The following is a 20,122-nucleotide window of genomic DNA, read 5'->3' as shown; positions in this document are numbered from 1 at the left end:
GCTGACCCCAGGGCGCGCGCACCAGGGGCGCGCAAGGCCGGGGTGGGCGGGCCGGGTGCGGGCGCGCGCTCCCGGGGGCGCGGCGCTGCCAATCGCAGACAAAGGCCGCCCAGCAGATCATGTGGTGCGGCGGGAGGAAGTGCTGCTTGTTTTCCCGGCTCGGCCCCGGAGCGGCGGGCGCGGCGCGATGCGCGGGTACCCGGGAGCGAACGGCTGCGAGCCCCGATGAAGCTCGAGCGGCCCCAGCCTGATGGAGGCGCCTCGGTGGGAGCCGGTGCGCAATGGCTCGCTGCCTCCTACGCTGAGCCCCGCGGTGCCGCCCTACGTGAAGCTCGGCCTCACCGCCGTCTACACCGCCTTCTACGCGCTCCTCTTCGCGTTCATCTATGTGCAGCTCTGGCTGGTGCTGCGTTACCGTCACAAGCGGCTCAGCTACCAAAGCGTCTTCCTCTTCCTTTGCCTCTTCTGGGCCTCGTTGCGTACTGTGCTCTTCTCCTTTTACTTCCGAGACTTCGTGGCAGCCAACTCGTTCAGCCCCTTCGTCTTCTGGCTGCTCTACTGCTTTCCCGTGTGTCTACAGTTCTTCACCCTCACGCTCATGAACTTGTACTTCACGCAGGTGAGAGATGCTCACCTGCCCCGGGCGCCCACCATCCTCCGGGAGGGCGCTGGTCTCCTCGGCCGCAGGTGGAGAGGGTCGGGGCGAGGTGAGGGTCCTAGGGTCCTGAGACCGTCCATTCCATCTGCGGGCCCTATTCGCAGTCGCTATCCCCCTGTTCCCAGGAGGACCCACCGGGTGCCGGGAGTCTTCTGCGCACATCACATTCGGTGCTGATGTAAGGGGTGTCTGAATTCTACTTTTCCACTGTCTCCCTTGCTCATCTCAAGACACCTACCCCTTATCCTGGAAGGCCATTTGAGTGTTGGCTCCACTTTGGGGCCAGGGCACAGACTCTTGGAGGTAATGATGGGACAGGCTTGGCTTTGGTGAGATGTTTTGAACCTTCGGGATTAGGATCCCTACTGTACTGTGAATTAGTAACTCATTCCACAGGATTGCTTCACCAGGGCAGTCTGGTGACACACCCAACTCTGCAGTTGCAGGAGGTTTTTGGCTTGCTATCTGAGCTCATCGGAGAAGCCCCAAAAAATAAGCCATAAAATTGAACGTGGACTCTTTTACAGGACCAGCAGCTTCCGTTTATGAGAGCGGTAGTTAGTAAGCTGAAAGGTTGCACGAGGACTCTTGTGGCTGTGTCTAATGAAAGTACAATGATTGCCGAGGCTTTACAAATACCGAGTAAATACCGAGTAAAGCACTTAACAAAGGCTTAATGATACTGATGCTGCCCTTGCCGACTCCCGGTAGCTTTCCAGGCACTGAAATGTCCACTTTCAGTCGTACTCTGCCCAAGGGGCAAGCTCTTCTTGTGCCACCTGTTGGGGGTGATTTACTTGTCTTCTTCTTGGCCGGGGCCCCGTGCAAGCAGGCATTCCGTGCCTTAGTACAGTATCTCTAGTTTTCAAAAGAAAATGGTATTGAGGAAAGGATAATGGTCCTGGTTAGATATCCAGGATCCAACCATGGATAATGGTTGGAGTGTAGGTCAGTGGTGCAATGACTAGCTAGGGTCTGACTAGCTAGGGTCACAATTGTTCTTGCATGGTAGAAGCTGCTGATTGAAAATTTGGGAGAAATAGTTCTGACTAACAAGTACCAGCTGTATTGGTAGACACATGAAATCCTAGTACTTGAGTGGTAGCACAAAGATCAGGGGTTTTAGGCCAGCCTCAGCTACACTGCAAGTTTTAGGGCTAGCCTGGGATACCTGAGACTCTGTAGGGTAATCTAAAGGAGGGAGGAGGAAAGATATCAGACATTTTGGGTGTGGTGGTTCATACCTGTAATCTTAGAAGTTGGGTGGCTGAGCCAGGAGGATTGCTTTGAGTTCTGGCTTGAGCTACAGCTTGGACCCTGCATCCCTCCCCCATCAAATGTAATCTTTAGTGGAGTATGCTTATGCATATGTTATTAGTAATAATACTGGGGTAGTGGGCATGGCCTGTCAGCGTGGTGCTGTTGAACTCCAGTCCAGGCCACTGGGCTTCGTGAGATACACAGGTTTTTTAATTGGATGAAAATAGAGTGGTTCCTGCGAGATGCATGTGTCAGGTAAGGTGGTGTCGCTTGGAAAACCGTGTCTCAGGGAGATTTTATCTTGTGTCCCTTTTGAGTACATTGCCCTGGCTCTCTGGCAGTCACATGCCAAGCCTGCTCTTAGAGTCCGACTAAGGGCCGGCTGGTACATTTTCTGCACCATCTGCTGGTTGTTGAGTAAATGCTGAGCAAGGGGGAAAGTGACCAGGCAGACAGAACCACTGGCCAGGAGGCCCCCAGTCACCATCCTTGTTTCTTTTATGCCCCTCACCCCCAAACCCCTCCCCTCGTGGGCATTTTGTCTGAGGACTCAGAGAGCTGGCAGGAGAAGGCGGCACAGTGAAGGCATTCCTAGCTTCCTGATAAGAATTCTGCTCCTTCTGGAGAGTTAGAAAGTTGGCTCTTGGACTGCAGCCTGCTGGGATGAAATGTGGCTTTCCAAGGATTTCATCTCACACCATGTAAACCCGCAAGTGTGGGGGAGGGACATGACTACCAGTTAAGAAGTGTGTTTTGGGTGGGTCTGGTGGTGTCTGTCTGTGGTCTCAGCAAGTGATAGGTGGAGACAGGAGGATTGCTCAAAGTTCAAGACCAGGCTAGACTATAGGGTGAGACTTATTTCAGTTCCCCCTAGAAATATTCAAATCCAGTTGGGGTGATAAAATATGTACATGCACACTTGCCAGTGTGACTTAAGGGGCGGAAGAAAGGCAGGGCTGGGATGCTCGTGCAGGGCCATGTCTACATCCCCAGAGATGGAGGCCCTAAGGCAGGAGGTTAGGTAGGAGAGAGCTAGATGGCTTAGGGGTTGGAAATGATCCAGAAGAGGGTCTGGGAGGTAGCTGCCTCCTGTTGTCACATCCTTACACCTGGCACACTCAAGTCACTTAGCCTTTCTTGTCATCCACTAGCTGTTTCTTCTCCTTCCCAAGACTCAGAAAGAGAAGGAATTAGCTACAGAGTGAGCTGTCATCCCAGGGAGAATGGCCCGCTCTTGGAATGCCCCATGTATTTTTATTTTACACACACACACACACACACACACACACACACACACACACACATACACACACACACAGAGCAGTTTGGAGAAGGGTGTGTCCCACTCTCTCGGCCTGTCACTCTCCTTTGAGGGCCTGTCAGAAGAGCAGTGCCTTGCTTGGTAGCTCAGCCTGACTACCTGGTCCTGCCCTGTCTCTGCCTCTATGGGTGGCTACTTTGTCTATGAGGTAGCCTTTAGTTTCCTTCTGGCACACTTTCTGATTCTTTTGCATGGAGCCTTAAGAGCAGTAGGATCCCCTGTACTGTTTAGCCACACAGATGCTAGGCTGGATTTCCCATCTGGGCCTGTTTCCCTTGCTTGAGGGGAAGGCCCTCTCTCTTACTGAGAACTGAGCTGGGAGCAGGCACCACCCTGAGGCTTTCAGACTCACAGGATTTCAGTACGATGAGCTCTGCCAGAACTCTCTTAGTAAGTCACCTTACTCTGATAGCTATACCTACTGGGCCCACAGAGTCTCAGGCCAGTGAGTGCCTGTTGAGACTCCTCAGGGACCCTGGAGGAGATGCTGTCATGCGGGCTCATGAGACTCTAGTTCAGCCTCACTTTCTGATATAGCCAGAAAGATGGAGGGGCAGCCAGTGACTGGCTTGGCCTGCTAATTGGAAGAAAGCTGTATCAGCGTGAGTGTATGCTGTCCCTAAATACTTGGGCTCTATTTAATATACAGGGTATTAAGGACCTGATTTTCCCAGTGGTGGATCTTGCAATTGAGTTGCACGCACCTCTGGGGAGGGCCAGACATACGTAGAAGCCTTGGACCTAAAGTCTGCTGAGCACCACAACAGATCATTTTCTTCACAGTTTGGGCAGGATGGGGCTTTGACACTGAGGCCTGTGGTAGTTTCTGTACATGGGATATTGTAGTGTCCCCCTTACTGGGTTATAGGGGCAGATGGTCCAAAGCAAAAGGCTCCTTGCATGGGGCAAGCCTATTTTCACAACAGAGGCTGAAGGTCATGAGGTGGTTGGGGCTCTGAAATCCTGTTTGCTGTGTGTACCAGACACCAGAGAAATTTCTAGCCCAGGACTTCAATTTTATAGACTCCTGGTGTTGGCTGGCTGAGATGACTACAGAGTACTTTTTTGAACCCACGGGAGGAGTGTAGACATTGACTTGGGAAATAGGATACACCAGAAAATCAAGTCTGTGGACTAGGTTATGTCACCACTAGGAAAATGGGGTAGCAGATTTCGGACTGAGTGTATTCTTGTTATGGCTTCTAATGGTCAGTTCAGTCAAAAATTATCTGTTAAATACCTGTTGGATGTTGGGCCTTTGGGGGTTGGGAGGGGGAGTCCTGTAGGCCTCTTGGTGATTGTGAATGGTCTAAAGCTTGGGAAACAGACAAAGCAGATATTGCTGCTTCCCAGGCAGCTCGTGTCAGAGCCGGAACTACGCCTCCTCTGGGCTGTGCATGACGCATAGCCCAGCTGCATGTGTGACCACAGCAGCAGTGTTTCCGACACTGAATGTACTGAGTTGCTCCCTGTGTGCCTGCTACCTGTATGTGAGACACTATGCGTGCATGCTTGTATGTGTATGTATACAAACGCCTGCAAGTACATGTACCTGTGTACCGGATGTGAACCCTTATATATGTCAACATGCGTGCTTGCATATATGCCTGTGTGTGCCCTTTTGGGTTTTTTGTTTGTTTTTTGTTTTTGTCTTAGGGTTTTATTGCTGTTAATAGACACATGATCAAGGCAACTCTTATAAGGACAACATTTAATTGGGGCTGGCTCACAGGTTCAGAGCTTCAGTCTATTGTCATCAAGGTGGGAGCATGACAGCGTCCAGGCAGGCATGGTGCAGCAGGAGCTGAGAGTCCTGCATCTTGCCTGTGTGTATATGCTTGTCTATATTTTGGGTGTATACTCGTGTGTGTGTGTGTGTGTGTGTGTGTGTGTGTGCATATATCCTTGCTTATATGCATCTTTGGGTATACGCTTGATATGCACGCTTGTATCTGTCTCTCAATATCAATTTGTCTACATCTGTATGTGCCTTGGCATATTTGCATGTGCTAGTGTTTGGATAGCTGTGTGATCTGTGTGTGTGTGTGTGTGTGTATGTGTGTTTGTCTGCGTGCCTACTCACGGAGAGCCTGTACTCACTGCATCCACTGTCAGTGTTCCTGCCCCAGTGCCTCCTGGGTAGAGCCTCCTGTTGAGCAGGCCAGGCTCCTCTGTTGTCCCCTCAGTGCTGTCTTTGATTGATTGGGTTTATTTTTTTTTTTTGATTGTTTGCTTTTGTTTGTTTGAGACATCTCATAGATTGTTAAGGTTGGCCTTGAACTTGCCAAGTAGCCCAGGCAGGCCTTGAACTCTTGATTCAGGCTCCTGAATAGCAGCTGGGACAGCAAGCCTGGGTTACCATATGTAACTTTAACCTTTTTGTTCTCTGCATGTTGTTTCCTCCCTTTCCCCAAACTTCCTTTGAATACTTGGCCCTCTGGGAAGAGGCAGACACCTCCCACTGTATTTTGTGGTTCAAGTCCTCTGACCTTGGCTTCCCTCGGTGGAGGCTTCGCTGAGAAAACTGCAGAGCAGCAGTTAGTCGTCCTTGGGAGTTCCTAATGCTGGTCCCTGCATTTAAGTTCCTGCTTTTCCATGGTCAGAAAAATAGACATCCAGGACACGTGCCCTACACGTTGGTGTCATTGTGTGGATGAGTTGGCGACCTATGCCAGGGTGCATCTGCCATCGTCCCTACCTGCCAGGCCCCATCCCTGTCGCCTGTCCATTGGATATTCCTCCTGCTAGCTTCTCAGCGCTGAGCCCAGCATGGGAGCACGCTGAAGTGGGCAGGGAGCATGAGAAGGACTGAGCAGCCCTGAGGCACCTGCAGCAGTGCCTCCCTGGCAGGAGCCAGGGTTTGGGCAAGATCCAGTCCTGTGTCTACCTCCTTCCGCCCTTCCTGGAAAGTCGCCTTGAATTTCCCTGTGAGGAGAAAGCCACTTCCAGACTGGAAGTCCTGCTAGTCTTGAACTTCAGCTGGGCCTGTGACCACTTGTGGTCTCTATCACATCCCTTTACCCCTTTATTGTATCTTTAAATAGTCCTTATAAAGGTTAAAAAGCATTCTTAACATACAGGTTTAAAAATAGCCTCCAGGGTGGACTTGGTTAGTGGACTGCAGTTGGCTGGCTAGCCCTGGGGTCTTGGTCAGTGGACTGCAGTTGGCAGGCTAGCCCTGGGGTCTTGGTCAGCAGACTGCAGTTGGCAGGCTAGCCCTGGGGTCTTGGTCAGCAGACTGCAGTTGGGAGGCCAGCCCTGGGGTCTTGGTCAGCAGACTGCAGTTGGCAGGCTAGCCCTGGGGTCTTGGTCAGCAGACTGTAGTTGGCAGGCTAGCCCTGGGGTTTGGTCAGTGGACTGAGGCTGGCTGGCTAGCCCTGGGGTCAGGACAAACCTGTTTGTTGTCCTAGCTCTCACCCCACCTTTATTCTGTGGGGCTTGCTGAAGCAAGTCCTGCAGGCAAGCCATTCATTAAGTGTCAGGGTTCTTACTACTGACTTAGTATGGCCACAGGAGAGGCCACACTTCCAACATACGGAGCCTTGGGGCAAATTACATCCCACATGTAGCTTCATTGAGCAGTCAAGCCTTCCTCTTCAAGTCAGCCTCAAACAGCCACCACCATGTCTATATGGACATTACATATCAGAGTGACCCCGTGTCTAGCTTCTCTCACTTAGTATATTATTTATTTGGGGCTGGGGATTGGTCCTTGGTCCTCCCGTGTCCCACGTAAGCACAGCCATAAGCTAGGTCCTCAGTTCCCTTTGTACTTGCTGTTTTGAGGCAGGGTTTCCCTGTGTTGCCTGAGGTGTCTGGAATTCACTGTGTAGTCCAGGCCAAGTTGTGATCCTTGTGTCTGTCTTTCCAGGCAGCCAGGGTGACAGGCTTATACCATGAGGCAAAGCTGCCTTTCTACTTGGAACCAGCAATCCTTACTTACTGCCTTTCCTTGTTTCTCTGTTGTGATGTGGGCTTGTCCCTTCCCTCCTGATGGCTGTTCTTTAGAGTCCTACTCAGTAGCCAGACCTGCTGGCACAGGCCTGTTAACCCTCCTATGCAAGAGACTGAGGCAGAAGGACTAACATTTTAAGGCTTCCCTGGGTTACAGAATGAATTCATGGCTAGCTTGGGTACCTCGTAAGACATTGTCTTCAAATAAAAATGTAAAGAGAAGGTTAGGGATACAGCTCAGTGGAAGAGCACTTTATTTAGTATACACAAGGTCCAAAGTTCCATCCCCAGTGTGGGGGTTGGGGGCCTCAGCCAGGCCACTTCCCCTTCAGGGGTTCCCATTGTAGAACATGAGGAACACCATCTAGCACCGCATGACCCACAGGTCATGGGTTCATGGGAAAGTCTAAAAATCTCCACGTTTGCCTTATTTCTGAAGCAGAAAGTTACTTTATCAGAGGAAACCTGGCCATTTTGGGCACTAACTTGTTTTGTGGGTTTTGCAAATTTTGCTTTCCAAGAAGGAATCCTGTGTTAAGATGTGGAGGGTGCCTGCTGCATGCTGGCCAAGTGACCCTCTTTCATGGAGTCCTCGGGCTTGACTAACGAGTTTCTACTGTAGAAGAAACACATCGCCCCTGTCACCTGGTCAATCTCCCCTGGACCCCTGTGGCAGACAAGCAGCCCTGGCTACCAAACTTAGGCTGTGATTGTGCTTCTCAGTGCGAAGATGATTAATAGCACCCTGTCAGCTATAACCCTGTCACTCCTGGGGCTGAGGAGAGAGCTTGTGACAGAGGCTGGCCTCGGTTGTTAGTTTCCATGCCAACACAGATGAACAGTGTTTCCCTAGTCAGCTTGGGATGGGCAGGGCAGAGCTCAGACTGAAGTGGTCCTTAAGGCAGCCAGGCCCCCTCTGCCTCTCTGTTGGACAGGTAGAAGTATGCACAGCCCCTTTGAAGGAGGCCACAGTGAAACCTGTGGGTACAAGGACAGAGGGTACAGACATCTCTAGGAAATCACTCAGATGAATGTGTGTACCACCCTGGGTATATGACAGATGCTGAGCCCACACAAGACAACAGTCTGTTCCTGGACTCAGCATGTTAGTCCCTGAATCTGGCTCCCAGGAGACCAGCCAGGGAGAAGCAGGACTTCCGCTGATCAGCATTTGCTTTGGCTTTGGGTTCAACTTGAAGAGCTTTGCATAGGAGGATGGCCTTGAAGGCACTGTGTAGCCCGTGCTGGCCTGTAACTCATCATCTTCCCACTGCAGACTCTCTTAAGACCGGAATTACAGACATGTACCACCACATCCAGCTCTAATTGCCCTTCCTAAGTGATAGGGCATCCCTATGGGACCAAGAGTGATTTTGCCTTATGGGACCATGTGTACAGCATAGCCTGGGCCGGCCAGGCCAGTCAGCTCCACTGTCATGAACACAGGCATAGGTGTGCATTGCAAACCCTCCCCTGATCCTGAGACCCAGCCATATCTTCCATCTGGAAGAAGACAATTAACTGAGACTCCAAAAGCACATTTTCATGTTGCTGTCTTGCAATGGTGATGTCAGCGGCATATCCCCTACAGTGACTCTGAATTCTCCAGGGAACCTTGTAGGAGGGGCACACTCTGCACCTGATTTCAGGTACTCTGGCTGTCCCCCGTCCTGTTCTCTGAAGAGGGAAGCTCAGCGCCTGTAGCTGCACACCCTGAAGCAGCGGGATGATGGCTGGTGCTGGGTGGCAGTGGAGGAAGGAGGGGGCCAGTGCTTCTGGGTTTGTGTAATTTCCCCAGTCTGTCAGGAAGTGGGCAGGACAGCAGGACCATGAGTGTGTCACTGAGTCCATCACCTGATTCTGATGAGCATTCCCTTTATGGTCAAGAAAGCATCCAGCCTAGTCTTCTGATATTTAGAATCACAGTTTGGAGACATGTCTGATGATACACAACCCTAGTAGCCATGTAAGACCAGCACAGGTCTCCATGGCACCTGTCAGGAGGCAGGTGTTTGGCTAACCCTTTACACATTTGACTCACCTGGGTCTCAGAAACACACCTGGCAGGTGCTGTTATCCATCTTATTTTATGGATACCTGATAAAACAGCAAGGTCAGGTACTACCCCAGGTGCACAGCTGATCATTGGTGAGGCCAGCTAGATTCAAATCTGGATTCGGCACAAGACTTCCCACTCTTGGCCTAGATGTTCCTCTGCTTGAGATGGATATGCACAGGTGGCCCGTGGAGACCCAGTAGTGTGGAACTCGGTGAAAATGTAAGGATTAGAGCGCTGTGCTCTGAGTGTCGTCATAGCCATCCAGGCCTGGAGAAGGCTGAGGGAACTATGGATGGAAATGCAGACCCGTTCTCGTCCCACAGTTTGTTTCTGCATACATCAGCAGTTCTTAACCTGTGGATCATGACCCCTTTGGGATTGAATGACCCTTTCATGACGGTTGCCCAAGGCCATTGGAAAACACGTATTTACAACTCATAAAAGCAGCAAAATTATAGTTATGAAGTAGCAACAAAAAAATTTTATGGTTGTGGGTCACCACAACATGAACTGTATATAAGGATCACAGCTGTAGGAAGGTTGGGAACTACTGACATATGTACATATACCTAGGAAAAGTATAAGCCTGCCCAGATCAAAAACACTAGCCTCAGGGACCAGATCACCCTGGTAGTGAACAGAACCAAGCAGGACTTAGCTGGCACATTAAAAAAACAATCCAGGCGTACATAGTAACACATGCCTACAATCCCAGCACTGGGGACACAGACAGGAAGGCTCCTGGAATTCCTGGCTAACCATCATAGCTTAGTTGGAAATTGCCAGATTTGGTGAGAGATACTCTCAAAACATAGTCAAAGAATGATTTAGGAAGGAAGAAGATCATGATGTTGATTGTGTGTGTGTGTATGTGTGTGTGTGTGTGTGTGTGTGTGTGTGTGTGTACATGCAAATGCTGGGGATTACAAGTGTGTATACATGTCCTGAAAATAATGAAAGTATAAGTTAGGAAGCATGAATGCAACTGTCATTGCCATGGAAACATATATCATCAGGAGTTCCAAGGGCATGAGCCGCCTGTGACATCAACAGCCTATGATTTATTAGGGGACAAGGGCAGAGGTCAGCCACTTCTCAAAAGAACTGCGTCACTGGCAGGGCCCTAGCCCACCTTTTGTCCTCTAGAAGGATGTGGAGAAGGGCCTGGGGTTCCTGAGGGGTTTTAAGGTTACCTGTAGTTGGAGGGAGTCAGAATCCCACCATGCAAGAACCCCAAATCCCATCATCTGTCATCTGGAGCCGCTTCAGGCTGAAACTCAGATACCCAGCCATCAGCATAGAGAAGTTACTGAGTGCCATCGAAGACTTGTGTAAAACGCTGTCCTGGTTCTGCTAGGGCAGACCGGACCCCGTGAGGCTTTATGCCTGTCCTATACTCCCTTCCCTTTCCTCTTGCTGGAGACAGACTCTGCATCGTTTCTGATGTGAGGCGAGCAAGCTGTCTGAACCGCGTCCCCAGCCCCTTCTTACTTGTCTGGGACAGGACCTCAGCCATTTGCCGGAGCAGGCATAGAGCTTGGCTCCTCTCTCCTCAGCCTCCCAAGAGGCCTGCGTCATCAGCACTCAGCTCCTCACAGGATGTAAGCAGATGAAGCAGGCTGTGGTGGTGTGGGCCTGAGAGACAGAGACAGGTAGACTGATTTTGTTTTTTGAGGCCAGCCTGTGCTAACTGAAACCCCCTCCCCACAATGATAACAAAAGGCTGATGAAGCTAAGCTAAAACTAAAGGGTGTTTTTAAAAGCCCCTTGGAAAGTCCCTTTGCAAACTAGGTGGTGGTGGTGGCAGCGCACGCCTGTAATCCCAGCACTTGGGAGGCAGAGGTAGGCAGATCTCTGAGTTCAAGGCCAGCCTGGGCTACAGAGTGAGTTCCAGGACAGCCAGGGCTACACAGAGGAACCCTGTCTTGACACCTACCTCCCCCCAATTTCCCAAAAAGCCCCTTTGCTTCTGTCATGGAAGAGGCCAGAGAGGACAGGCCTATGGATAAGACTGGTGTATCCTCGCCCTCCTTCAAGGCCACTCCTGTTCCCTTTCTTTCTCACTGTGGGGGATCCCCTAAAAGCTGTGGTCTCGGGGTTGGGTGAGGAAAGAGGAAATGCCCATTTCCTGATCCAGTCTCTGGGAGCCTGTCTTCGTCACTGTTCTATTGCTGTGAAGAAACACATGACCAAGGCAACTCTTATAAAAGAAAGCATTTATTTGGAGGCTGACTATGGTTCCAGAGGCTTAGCTGAGAAGACTGATCCCCAGAGAGAGAGACTCAAAGCCCATGTCCAGTGACACATACTAACCCTTTCAATCCTAACACCTTTCCACTCTCTGGTGATTAAGCATTCAAATATTTGAGTTTATGGGGCCCATTCTTTTAAAAATACTTTCTATCATATTTTTATTATTTAAAACAATTTTAACTTTATATTTTGATCTTCTCCTCCTCTCTCAAGTCCTTCCAGATCGTTTCTCCATCCCTGCCCACCCAACTGTAGATTCTTTGTCAAAAAACAAAAGCTCAATACAACAATAAAACAAATCCAAACCAAGGAAACAAAATCAAACATTACCTCCAAAGAATCAAGACACCAAACTGTAACCCAATGAAATCACACAAAAAATACTGTGGAGTCCATTATATGATGGTCATCTACTCCTGAACACGAGGCCTGCCCTGGAGTGGTTGATATACCTGCACAGTGTCACTCCATTGGAGAAAACCGATGCTAGGTTTTCATTCATTTGTTTATTCATTCATGTTAAAAATATGTAACAATAAAGCATAAGAAAAAACAAAACTATATCACTTCAAAGTTGGACAAGACAGACTAACAGAAGAGCCCAAGAGAATACATAAAAATCAGAGACCCACTCATCTGCATACTCAGGTATCCCATAAAAATCTTCAACTAGAAACCATGATTTATGTGCAGAGGAGCTGGTGCAGAGCCATGCAGGCCCCTCGTCTCTGAGTTTGTATGAGCTCATGCGGTTCATAGGGCCTTGGTCCCTTGTCTTCCTCCCCTCTGGCTCTGACACTCTTCCTGCCTCTCTCCATGTGGCTGCTGAGCTCTGAGGGGAGGGATTTAATGGAGACATTTCGTTGGGGATGAGTGTCCCAAGTTCTCTCTCTGTAATGTGGTGGTGGGTCTGTGTTTGTCCCCCTCTGCTGCAGGAGGAAGCTTCCCTGATGGTGGCTGAGCAAGGTGCTGTTCTGGGAGGAGAGCAGAATGTCAGTAGGAGTCATTTTATTGCTACATTTCCCCCCCTTTTTTCAGACTAATATTATTTGGTTTTATCCTAGTTCCCTGGGCTGTCTAGTCTCAGGTTCATGGACACCAAGGCAGTGTCAGGTATGGGTATCATCTCCTAGAGTGGGCCTTAAAGGTCAAATCAGTTATTGGCTGGTAATTCCCATAAGCTTTGTGCCACCATTACCCTAGCATATCTTGTAGATAGTACACCATTGTAGATAAAGGGTTTATGGCTGGCTTGGTGTTTACAGTCTCTTTTGGTAAAGCCGCAAAGCATCCTCCTCTAACAAAGACACTGGAGTATAGAGAATGACGGCTCTTCTAGGCACCAACTGGACACGCCCATGTTCAATTAGTTGTGTGAGTGTTGCCTTCAGCAGTGGGGCCTTGCTGTCAGTTTGTGGAGAGCAACCTACAGCAAACATCCTGGTCTTGGTAACGTCCTGGGTTAAGAGATTCCCATGGGGTCCCTTTGGCCAACAACTCAGTTAGATAGATGTAACCCAAACCTGGTACTGGATGCTTCTTTTAGTGACAAGAGATGGCCAGTTGGGACTCTGTCTCCTTATGGGAGGCCATTCTTATTCAAACCATTCCAGATGCCACTGCCATCCCTTTGCTTGGTTCCTCGCCTCTACCCTGCTCAGGTCTCCCAGTCTTAAAATTTTAACAAGGGCCTCACATCCTCAAATAACCTTTGTCTTGCATGTCACTTGCATACGTTTTAAAGGGTGATTACGTCCAGGTTTGACTCATGGCTCCCACTTCCCTCTGCCTGTGGTTTTGGGTGTACACTTCCCTTCAGGCCTTCCCCAGCTGCCAGGCTCGGTGCCGGTGACCACAGTCCACACTGTCTCACCTCTTAGCACATGTGACAACCCTCCTGGTCCCCACACCTCAGCAGACTGACCTTGACTGCTGAAGAGGCCCCATGACACCTCCTGGTTTCTTTCTGCTCTTTTCTAAAAAACAAGCAAGCAAACAACAACAACAACAAAAAAGGGATAATTCATACCTCACATGATTCTCCTTTTAAAAGGACACTGTACCCAGGCAGCGGTCACGTACGCCTGTAATTCCAGCACTCTGGGAGGCAGAGGCAGGCAGATTTCTGAGTTCGAGGCCAGCCTGGTCTACAGAGTGAGTTCTAGGACAGCCAGGGCTACACAGAGAAACCCTGCCTCGAAAAACAAAACAAAACAAAACCCAATAAGGACAAACTTTATGTTCAAAATATACTTAAATATGTGTTGATACATAGAATATGTTATCTGGGCCTGGTTCTTCCTCCCAACCCCATGTTCCCAGAAATACAACTCAGACTCAAAATATATTTACAAATACCTATATTTACAAATACTTTGGTCATATAGCTAGGCTCTTCTCTGACTAGACCATAACTTAAAATATTCCTTTTATCCTAATTTACATTCTGCCACGTGGCTTGGCCACCTGTGCTCGGATTCGTCTGTCTTGTGACATCTTCCCACGCCAACCTCTCATGCCTGGCACGCTCCCTTTCTGCCTCCTGGATGCCCTACCTTCTATTCTAGCCTTTCCAATAGATTTTTTTTTTTAATTGACAGGTGATGCATCCATACAATGCATAAGGTATTTTCTCCAGAGTTGAATGTCCATTCTCGCGTCACTTACGCTATTCAGTTTCAAATGTCAGGGACTGGCATAAACTTTAGGGCACTTAAGGATGAAGGAAGAGCAAAGCTTGGGTGGCCTGTCTGAATTCAGACAGCACGGAGTTGCCATTCATGGAGGGTGGATGAAGCTTTTGGTCTTGATCTTGATGTGACCCTGGCTGTTAGCTTGGGAAGATCATGGTGATGCCCTTCTATCAGAGTGGCTTCATCTGAGTGGCAGCTTGAGCCAGGGCTGGGGGTAATATAAGACCCTACAGGATCCCTGGGTTCACTCTGATCCACTCAGTCTCTTTCCGGCATCATTGTGTGACTTAGGTCACACCTGCAGCACATGCTGAAAGCAGAGCTGGTGGCCCAGTCTGAGGCCGAGTCCATGGCCTGTAGGTCTGTGCTCCCACCATCCATAGTTAGAAACTTCTTTACAGTTCTGTGTATCTGGCCCTTTTCTCCAGTGAGACTGTAAGGCATTGAAAGCAGGACTTGTCTTTGCCTTCTCTTTTCTGACAGCATCAAGCATGGAGCTAAGCCCATTAGACATGACCGCTCAGTCATGTCCTGGCTGGCAATGCAGTTCCCAGAGGCACTGTGGGTAATGGCAGGTGATCTCACAGTAAAGTCACCAGAGCCTTAGGAACCTGTAGATAGTTAGACAAAGTTATATACTTTGAGCCCCTACTGTGGCACAACCTGATGTATTTTCCATGGTAATATCAAACACTTTGGTATATGTACATATGTGTATGACAAAATCTTGGTGCGTGCGCGCGTATGCATATGCGTGTGACAAAATCTCGCCTTGGTTGGCCTCAAATTGTTGAATCTCCTGTGTGTGGGGATGGTGGGTATATACCACCACGCCTGCTTTATATACTGCCATGCCTGCTTTATATATACCACGCTTGCTTCAAAAACACTCTTTGAAAACAATGTAGTTTCTTTCTTTTCTTCATTAAATATTTTAACAAAACTTCTGTATTTTACTTTTGAGATATGGTTTTGCCAAGTTGCTAAACTCACTTTGTAACCTAGGCAGTCCTTGACCCTGGTGCCCTACCTCAGCCTTCCAAGGACTGCTTCCTACTGTCAGGAAAGGTGCCTGGAATCCGGCTGCAAGAGGAGGACTCTAAGTGATGGTGACATTTTGTTGCTGTCTATATTCTATGCCCAACTTCCTTATTTTTCATTGCAGGTGATTTTCAAGGCCAAGTCAAAATATTCTCCAGAATTACTCAAATACAGGTAAGTACCCCCAGAATGGTGCTTCTTAGGCAGAAGGTGAAGTACTTGCATGTGGAACCTGTTCTGCCAGCCAGCGTGGACACAGTTACCCTTCTGTAAACATCCAGTCAGCCCTGCAATGGTCCTGTTTGCCTAATGGAGTATGTTCTTGTTCATGAGAGCCTGTACATTGATAGGATTTGCAGAGGGCCTCTGGAACAGCACACACACACACCACCCCCACCACCCCCTCTCATATTTTCTCCAGGTTTGCCTTGCATACTCTATCCACCTTCCTCAGCCTCCTGCTTGCTGGATTTGCAGGTATGCACAATTATGCTTGCTTCAAACACTATGTTGGTATAGTGCTCACTAACATGCATGAAGCCTCTCGTTCAATCCCTGGTACATAAAAATGAGGTGTAGCACACACCTATGATCTCTGGACTCTAAAGGTGGAAGTGGAGGGACCAGAAGTCCCAAGTCATCCCAGCTAGATACCAAGCTTCAGGTGTTCTGGTTTGTTCTAGGAGCCTGGAAGAGTGAGGTGGTCTGGAAGGACCTTGAGTGACATGCTCGGTTTATGGGAAAGGTGACAGTGCATGCTCCTCCTGCATCATCAGAGAAATCAGTCATTCTCCAAAGCTTAGAATGGTCAGATTTGGGTCAGGTATGATGGTGCACACCTGTAATCTCAGCTGTTGGGTGCTGAAGCAGGAGCTTGCATTTGAGGCCTCTCTGTGCTTTGTAGCGAATTTTGAGCTAATGTGGGCTAATTACACCCCATTTCATCAAGGGCAAGTAGGAATTGTCAGGTTTGGCTACGGGGGCATAGGAAAGACCTCAGGGAGGGCTGGGGCACGCGGCATGCTTTGTGTTTTGTGAGCTTGCCCCAAAGAACTCCATTACCACAGGCACAAAATGCTGGAAAGGTGAATCACTGTGTCACCACAGGAATGTACGTGGATTTTATTTCAATACAATCAGCCTTTCTCATCCTTGATTCAGTCATCAATGGCTCAAAAATACCAAGAAGTGAGCTGGTGAGCTGGCTCCGTGGATGAAGCTGTTAAGCCTGATGGCTGAGTTCTATCCCCAGGACCTACGTAGGAGAGAGTAGTAACTCCCATATGTTGTCCTCTGATTTCTACCTGTCTGCTGTGGCACGTGAACTGCCCCCGCCCCGCACACTGCACACACATAAAAAATGCCAAAATAACCCCTCAGGAAAAAACCCTCTCAGTACTGAGCATATACATGTCAGTTATTTATATAGGGTGTCATGTATGACATGTCCATGTCATGTATGACATGGACTTGATTCGGGTTCTGCAGGAGAATATGTGTACATAGGTCTAAAACCATCCTTTAAGGGTTGTCCAGGCATCGTTGGATTTTGGTACCTTTGGTGTCCTGGAACCAATCCCTTATAGGTACTGAGTGATGACTGTGTATGTAATGAGGATTTTCAGACATTTTTTATTCAACATTCTAAGAGTATTACTCTTAATTTAAATGGTTTTTTGTTTTGGTTTGTTTCTTTTTTTTTTTTTTTTTTGGTTTTTTGGATTTGTTTTTTTGGAGACAGGGTTTCTCTGTGTAGCCCTGGCTGTCCTGGAACTCACTCTGCAGACCAGGCTGGTCTCGAACTCAGAAATCTGCCTGCCTCTGCCTCCCAAGTGCTGGGATTACAGGCGTGTGCCACCACCACACGGTTTAATTTAAATGCTTTTAATCGTGTGTATGTGTGTGTGTGTGTGTGTGTGTGTGTGTATTTATGGGGATACCTGAGGAGTCAGAGGTGTTGGATCCTCTGGAGCTGGAGTCATGGAATTGTAAGCTGCTTTCTAGGGTTGCTGGGGATTGAACTCAGGTCCTCAGGATGAGCAATATACTTTCTTAACCACAGAGCCCCCAGAAGAGATGGCTTTTACTCCTAGTCTGTATCCAGGATACAAATTCAGAAAATTGTATATGGATTGAGAATATGTGCCCACCATTGACTGCTCTGCAGTCGTTGCTACTGCTGTGTATTCAGTACGTGCTTCCATCACGTGGTAGAGCGGGAGCTGAAGTGCTCTCAGATGCTGGGATGTTGGAGCCAGGAGGCAGAGCATCTCAAAATGGCAAATGCCCTCAACACTCAAGCACCTGGAGATGCATATGAAAACATAAATGGTTTGTTCTTTACACTTGGGGTCTGTTCCCAAGATGTCTCATTCTAATGTTACATTCCCAGCTTTTTAAAACAACTTGATTTTTTAATTAATTGTACTTTGGATTACACCAGGGCTTTTGCATAGTCACAAGCATTTTGGATGAGGGATACAGTTTGAAGTGAGTTCACATGGAAGGCTGTCATGTGGTCACAAACCAGCTAGTCTACCCTTACACTGTAATCTTCCATTCATGTACTAACCAGGCTGATCCTAACCTTTGTGGTTTCTGGATTAGTGATGCTCAACCTGTAGACACACGGACAGAAGCGAGAGCTACTGACGCCGCCTCCTCCTGGGCTCCTCCACCTCCCAGGGCCTGCAGTGGTCTATGCCATCGAGATTCTGTGTCTTCCCGACAAAGCATCTGAAAGTTTGTGTTCTGACCTCTTCTTTCCTTTTCTATTTTAGCGTGGTGGGGGTGGAGATCTGAACCAGTGTTTCAGCATAGGGTGTCCTTAAATGCCTTAGGTAGTAGAAAATAGCCTTCAACTCCTGATCCTCCTGCTTCTGCCTCCCCAGTGCTGGACTGTAAATGTGCATCACACATTTGGGGATGCCCACCCCAAATACTCACGTGGAGGTCAGAGGAGGCCATCAGGTGTCCTGCACTATCACTCTCTGCCTTTTTCAGGTTTCTCACTGAATTTGAACTAGGTTTGCAACTGGCCAGCCCTAGAAATCATCTCTGCACACCACAGTGCTGGCATGCCCGCAGGTGCGACCACACCTGGCTTCCGCTTCCTCGAGAGCGATCGTGCCGTGAGCACTCTTCCTTCCTGAGCCGTTCCCTTAGACTCACATTCTAACTTTAAAGACTGTTGGATCATGAAGGTTCAGAGAACAGGCATTTCTCTGTTCCCAGACATTTAGGAAAGGAAGGTCACGGGTAGGAAGATCAGTCTGTGTAAAGACCACAGTGGAGAGAGAACTGTGGATCTAGCCTGCATCTCATACCCTCTTCTCATGGGCCAAGGGCAGGTGAGCAGCAAGGAAAGGGAGGAAAGGAAGGTTTGTTGGTTTTGCTGTGGCAACTGGATAGAGCGTGGAATGCACCCACAGCTGGCAGCAGGCGCTAGGGCTCATGTCATTGGGTGCTGTGCCATTGTGCTCCATGATGCTCCTCAGTGCTCTATGGCGCCTTGTGACGCCCTTCGTTTTCACAATACTTTATCCTTTTGGTACTCTCCCAGTGTGCTTTGCTGTCGTGATGAAAGAACAATAGCCAAAGGTTTAATATTTACGTGCATCCCGAGGAGTCACCTGGACAGATGCCCAGCAGGCTGTGCTGGCCCAGCCTGGGGATGTCTTCATAAAGCCTGTGTGCCTATGCCTGCAGAGTCTAGACATAGCCTGTGCCTTTCGCCAAAGCTGAGCAGCTGCTAGTAGAGTACCAAACAGGGTTTCCGGGAAGCTAGCATGCCCTGGAATTTGCTCAGGAGGCTATACCTGTCCTCCTTCCCTCGAGGCACATTTTCCATTTCTGTGGAAATTTCAACACACATGGAAAACAGATACGATGGTCACAGCTTCACGTGCGTGTCCTTTTTGAGGTAGGCAAGAGTGACTGTGTTTGGTGTTTTGTGGGGAGTGGAAGAACTGAGTGAGTGCCTTGCTTGATATGAGAATGGCCACGCAAGGACCCAGTGCCTCAGGCGCATTGCGTGGCAAAGCCTTCTGGACTGTGGTGCTTTCAAAGAGAATGGTCCGCAGAGGCTCACATACTTGGAGGCTTAGTAATCAAGGCTTGGGACTGTTGAAGAAGACTGGAAGGAGGAAATATGTTACGAGAGGCGGACTCTGCCGTTTCAGAAGCCATGCCAGGCCTAGTGTCTCTCGGCCTGCTGCCCGTGGGTCAAGATGTCAAGCTCTCAGCTACTGTGCCCTGTATTAGTGCCATGCCTGCTTTCTGCCATGGTGATCATGTATTAACCCTCTGAAACTGCAAGCAAACCCCCAACTAAAGCCTTCCTTCTATAAGTCGCCTTAGTTGTGGTGTCTCTGCATAGCAATAGAGCAGTAACCAAGACTCAGGGAAACGGCGAAGCTTTCCCCGGGTTGGTGTGCCGAAACTGTCCACTGTACCTTCTTCCTAGAAGCCTGAAACTGTGTCCCTACAGAGACATCCCTACCGAAATCAGATACGCCTCCCTCCTTATTCACCTGTATATAATAATCCTACCTCGTTGTTCAATATTCAGGAAACTCCTAATTACATATATAAAATGTGCTAGGTTTGTAGGCTCCATCAGAGCACAAAGCCCCGGCAAAGCTTTTTTGTATCCATGTTTTCTTCATGCCAACGGTTGGGTCAGATCCTATAGCAGTGCAGGGTCTTGGTAGGAGCTAGAGTTTCCAGATGCCCTCTGCTGTAGGCCGTGGAACATAGCATCGGCTGCGTAGTTTCAGGAAGGGATGCAGTCCCTGGGGAAATGGCCTTATTTCTAAGATGGGTTTGAAGTGGTGCATGTTGCAGAGCTGAATTGGCGAGTGCATTGCACACTAAGGGCACAG

General features: G+C 49.0%; 1 protein-coding gene across 3 annotated transcripts in view; it reads left to right on the top strand.

The window, feature by feature from the left end:
• Nucleotides 1–20,122, top strand: part of Gpr137b (G protein-coupled receptor 137B) — a 33,005-nt gene that overhangs the window by 337 nt on the left and 12,546 nt on the right. For 2 of the 3 annotated variants that reach the window (XM_052157194.1, XM_052157193.1), the window contains exons 1-2: nucleotides 115–619; nucleotides 15,364–15,413. In XM_052157194.1, coding sequence (XP_052013154.1) covers nucleotides 251–619; nucleotides 15,364–15,413 — 419 coding nt within the window. In that variant the 5' untranslated portion in view covers nucleotides 115–250. Of the gene's footprint in view, nucleotides 1–114; nucleotides 620–15,363; nucleotides 15,414–20,122 lie in introns of those variants that run through there. The other variant, XM_052157196.1, reaches the window with a different exon arrangement.

Source organism: Apodemus sylvaticus, chromosome 14 (assembly GCF_947179515.1).
Source record: "Apodemus sylvaticus chromosome 14, mApoSyl1.1, whole genome shotgun sequence".
In the NCBI taxonomy this organism is placed as follows: Eukaryota; Metazoa; Chordata; class Mammalia; order Rodentia; family Muridae; genus Apodemus; species Apodemus sylvaticus.
This window is presented reverse-complemented; position numbering and strand designations above follow the sequence as displayed.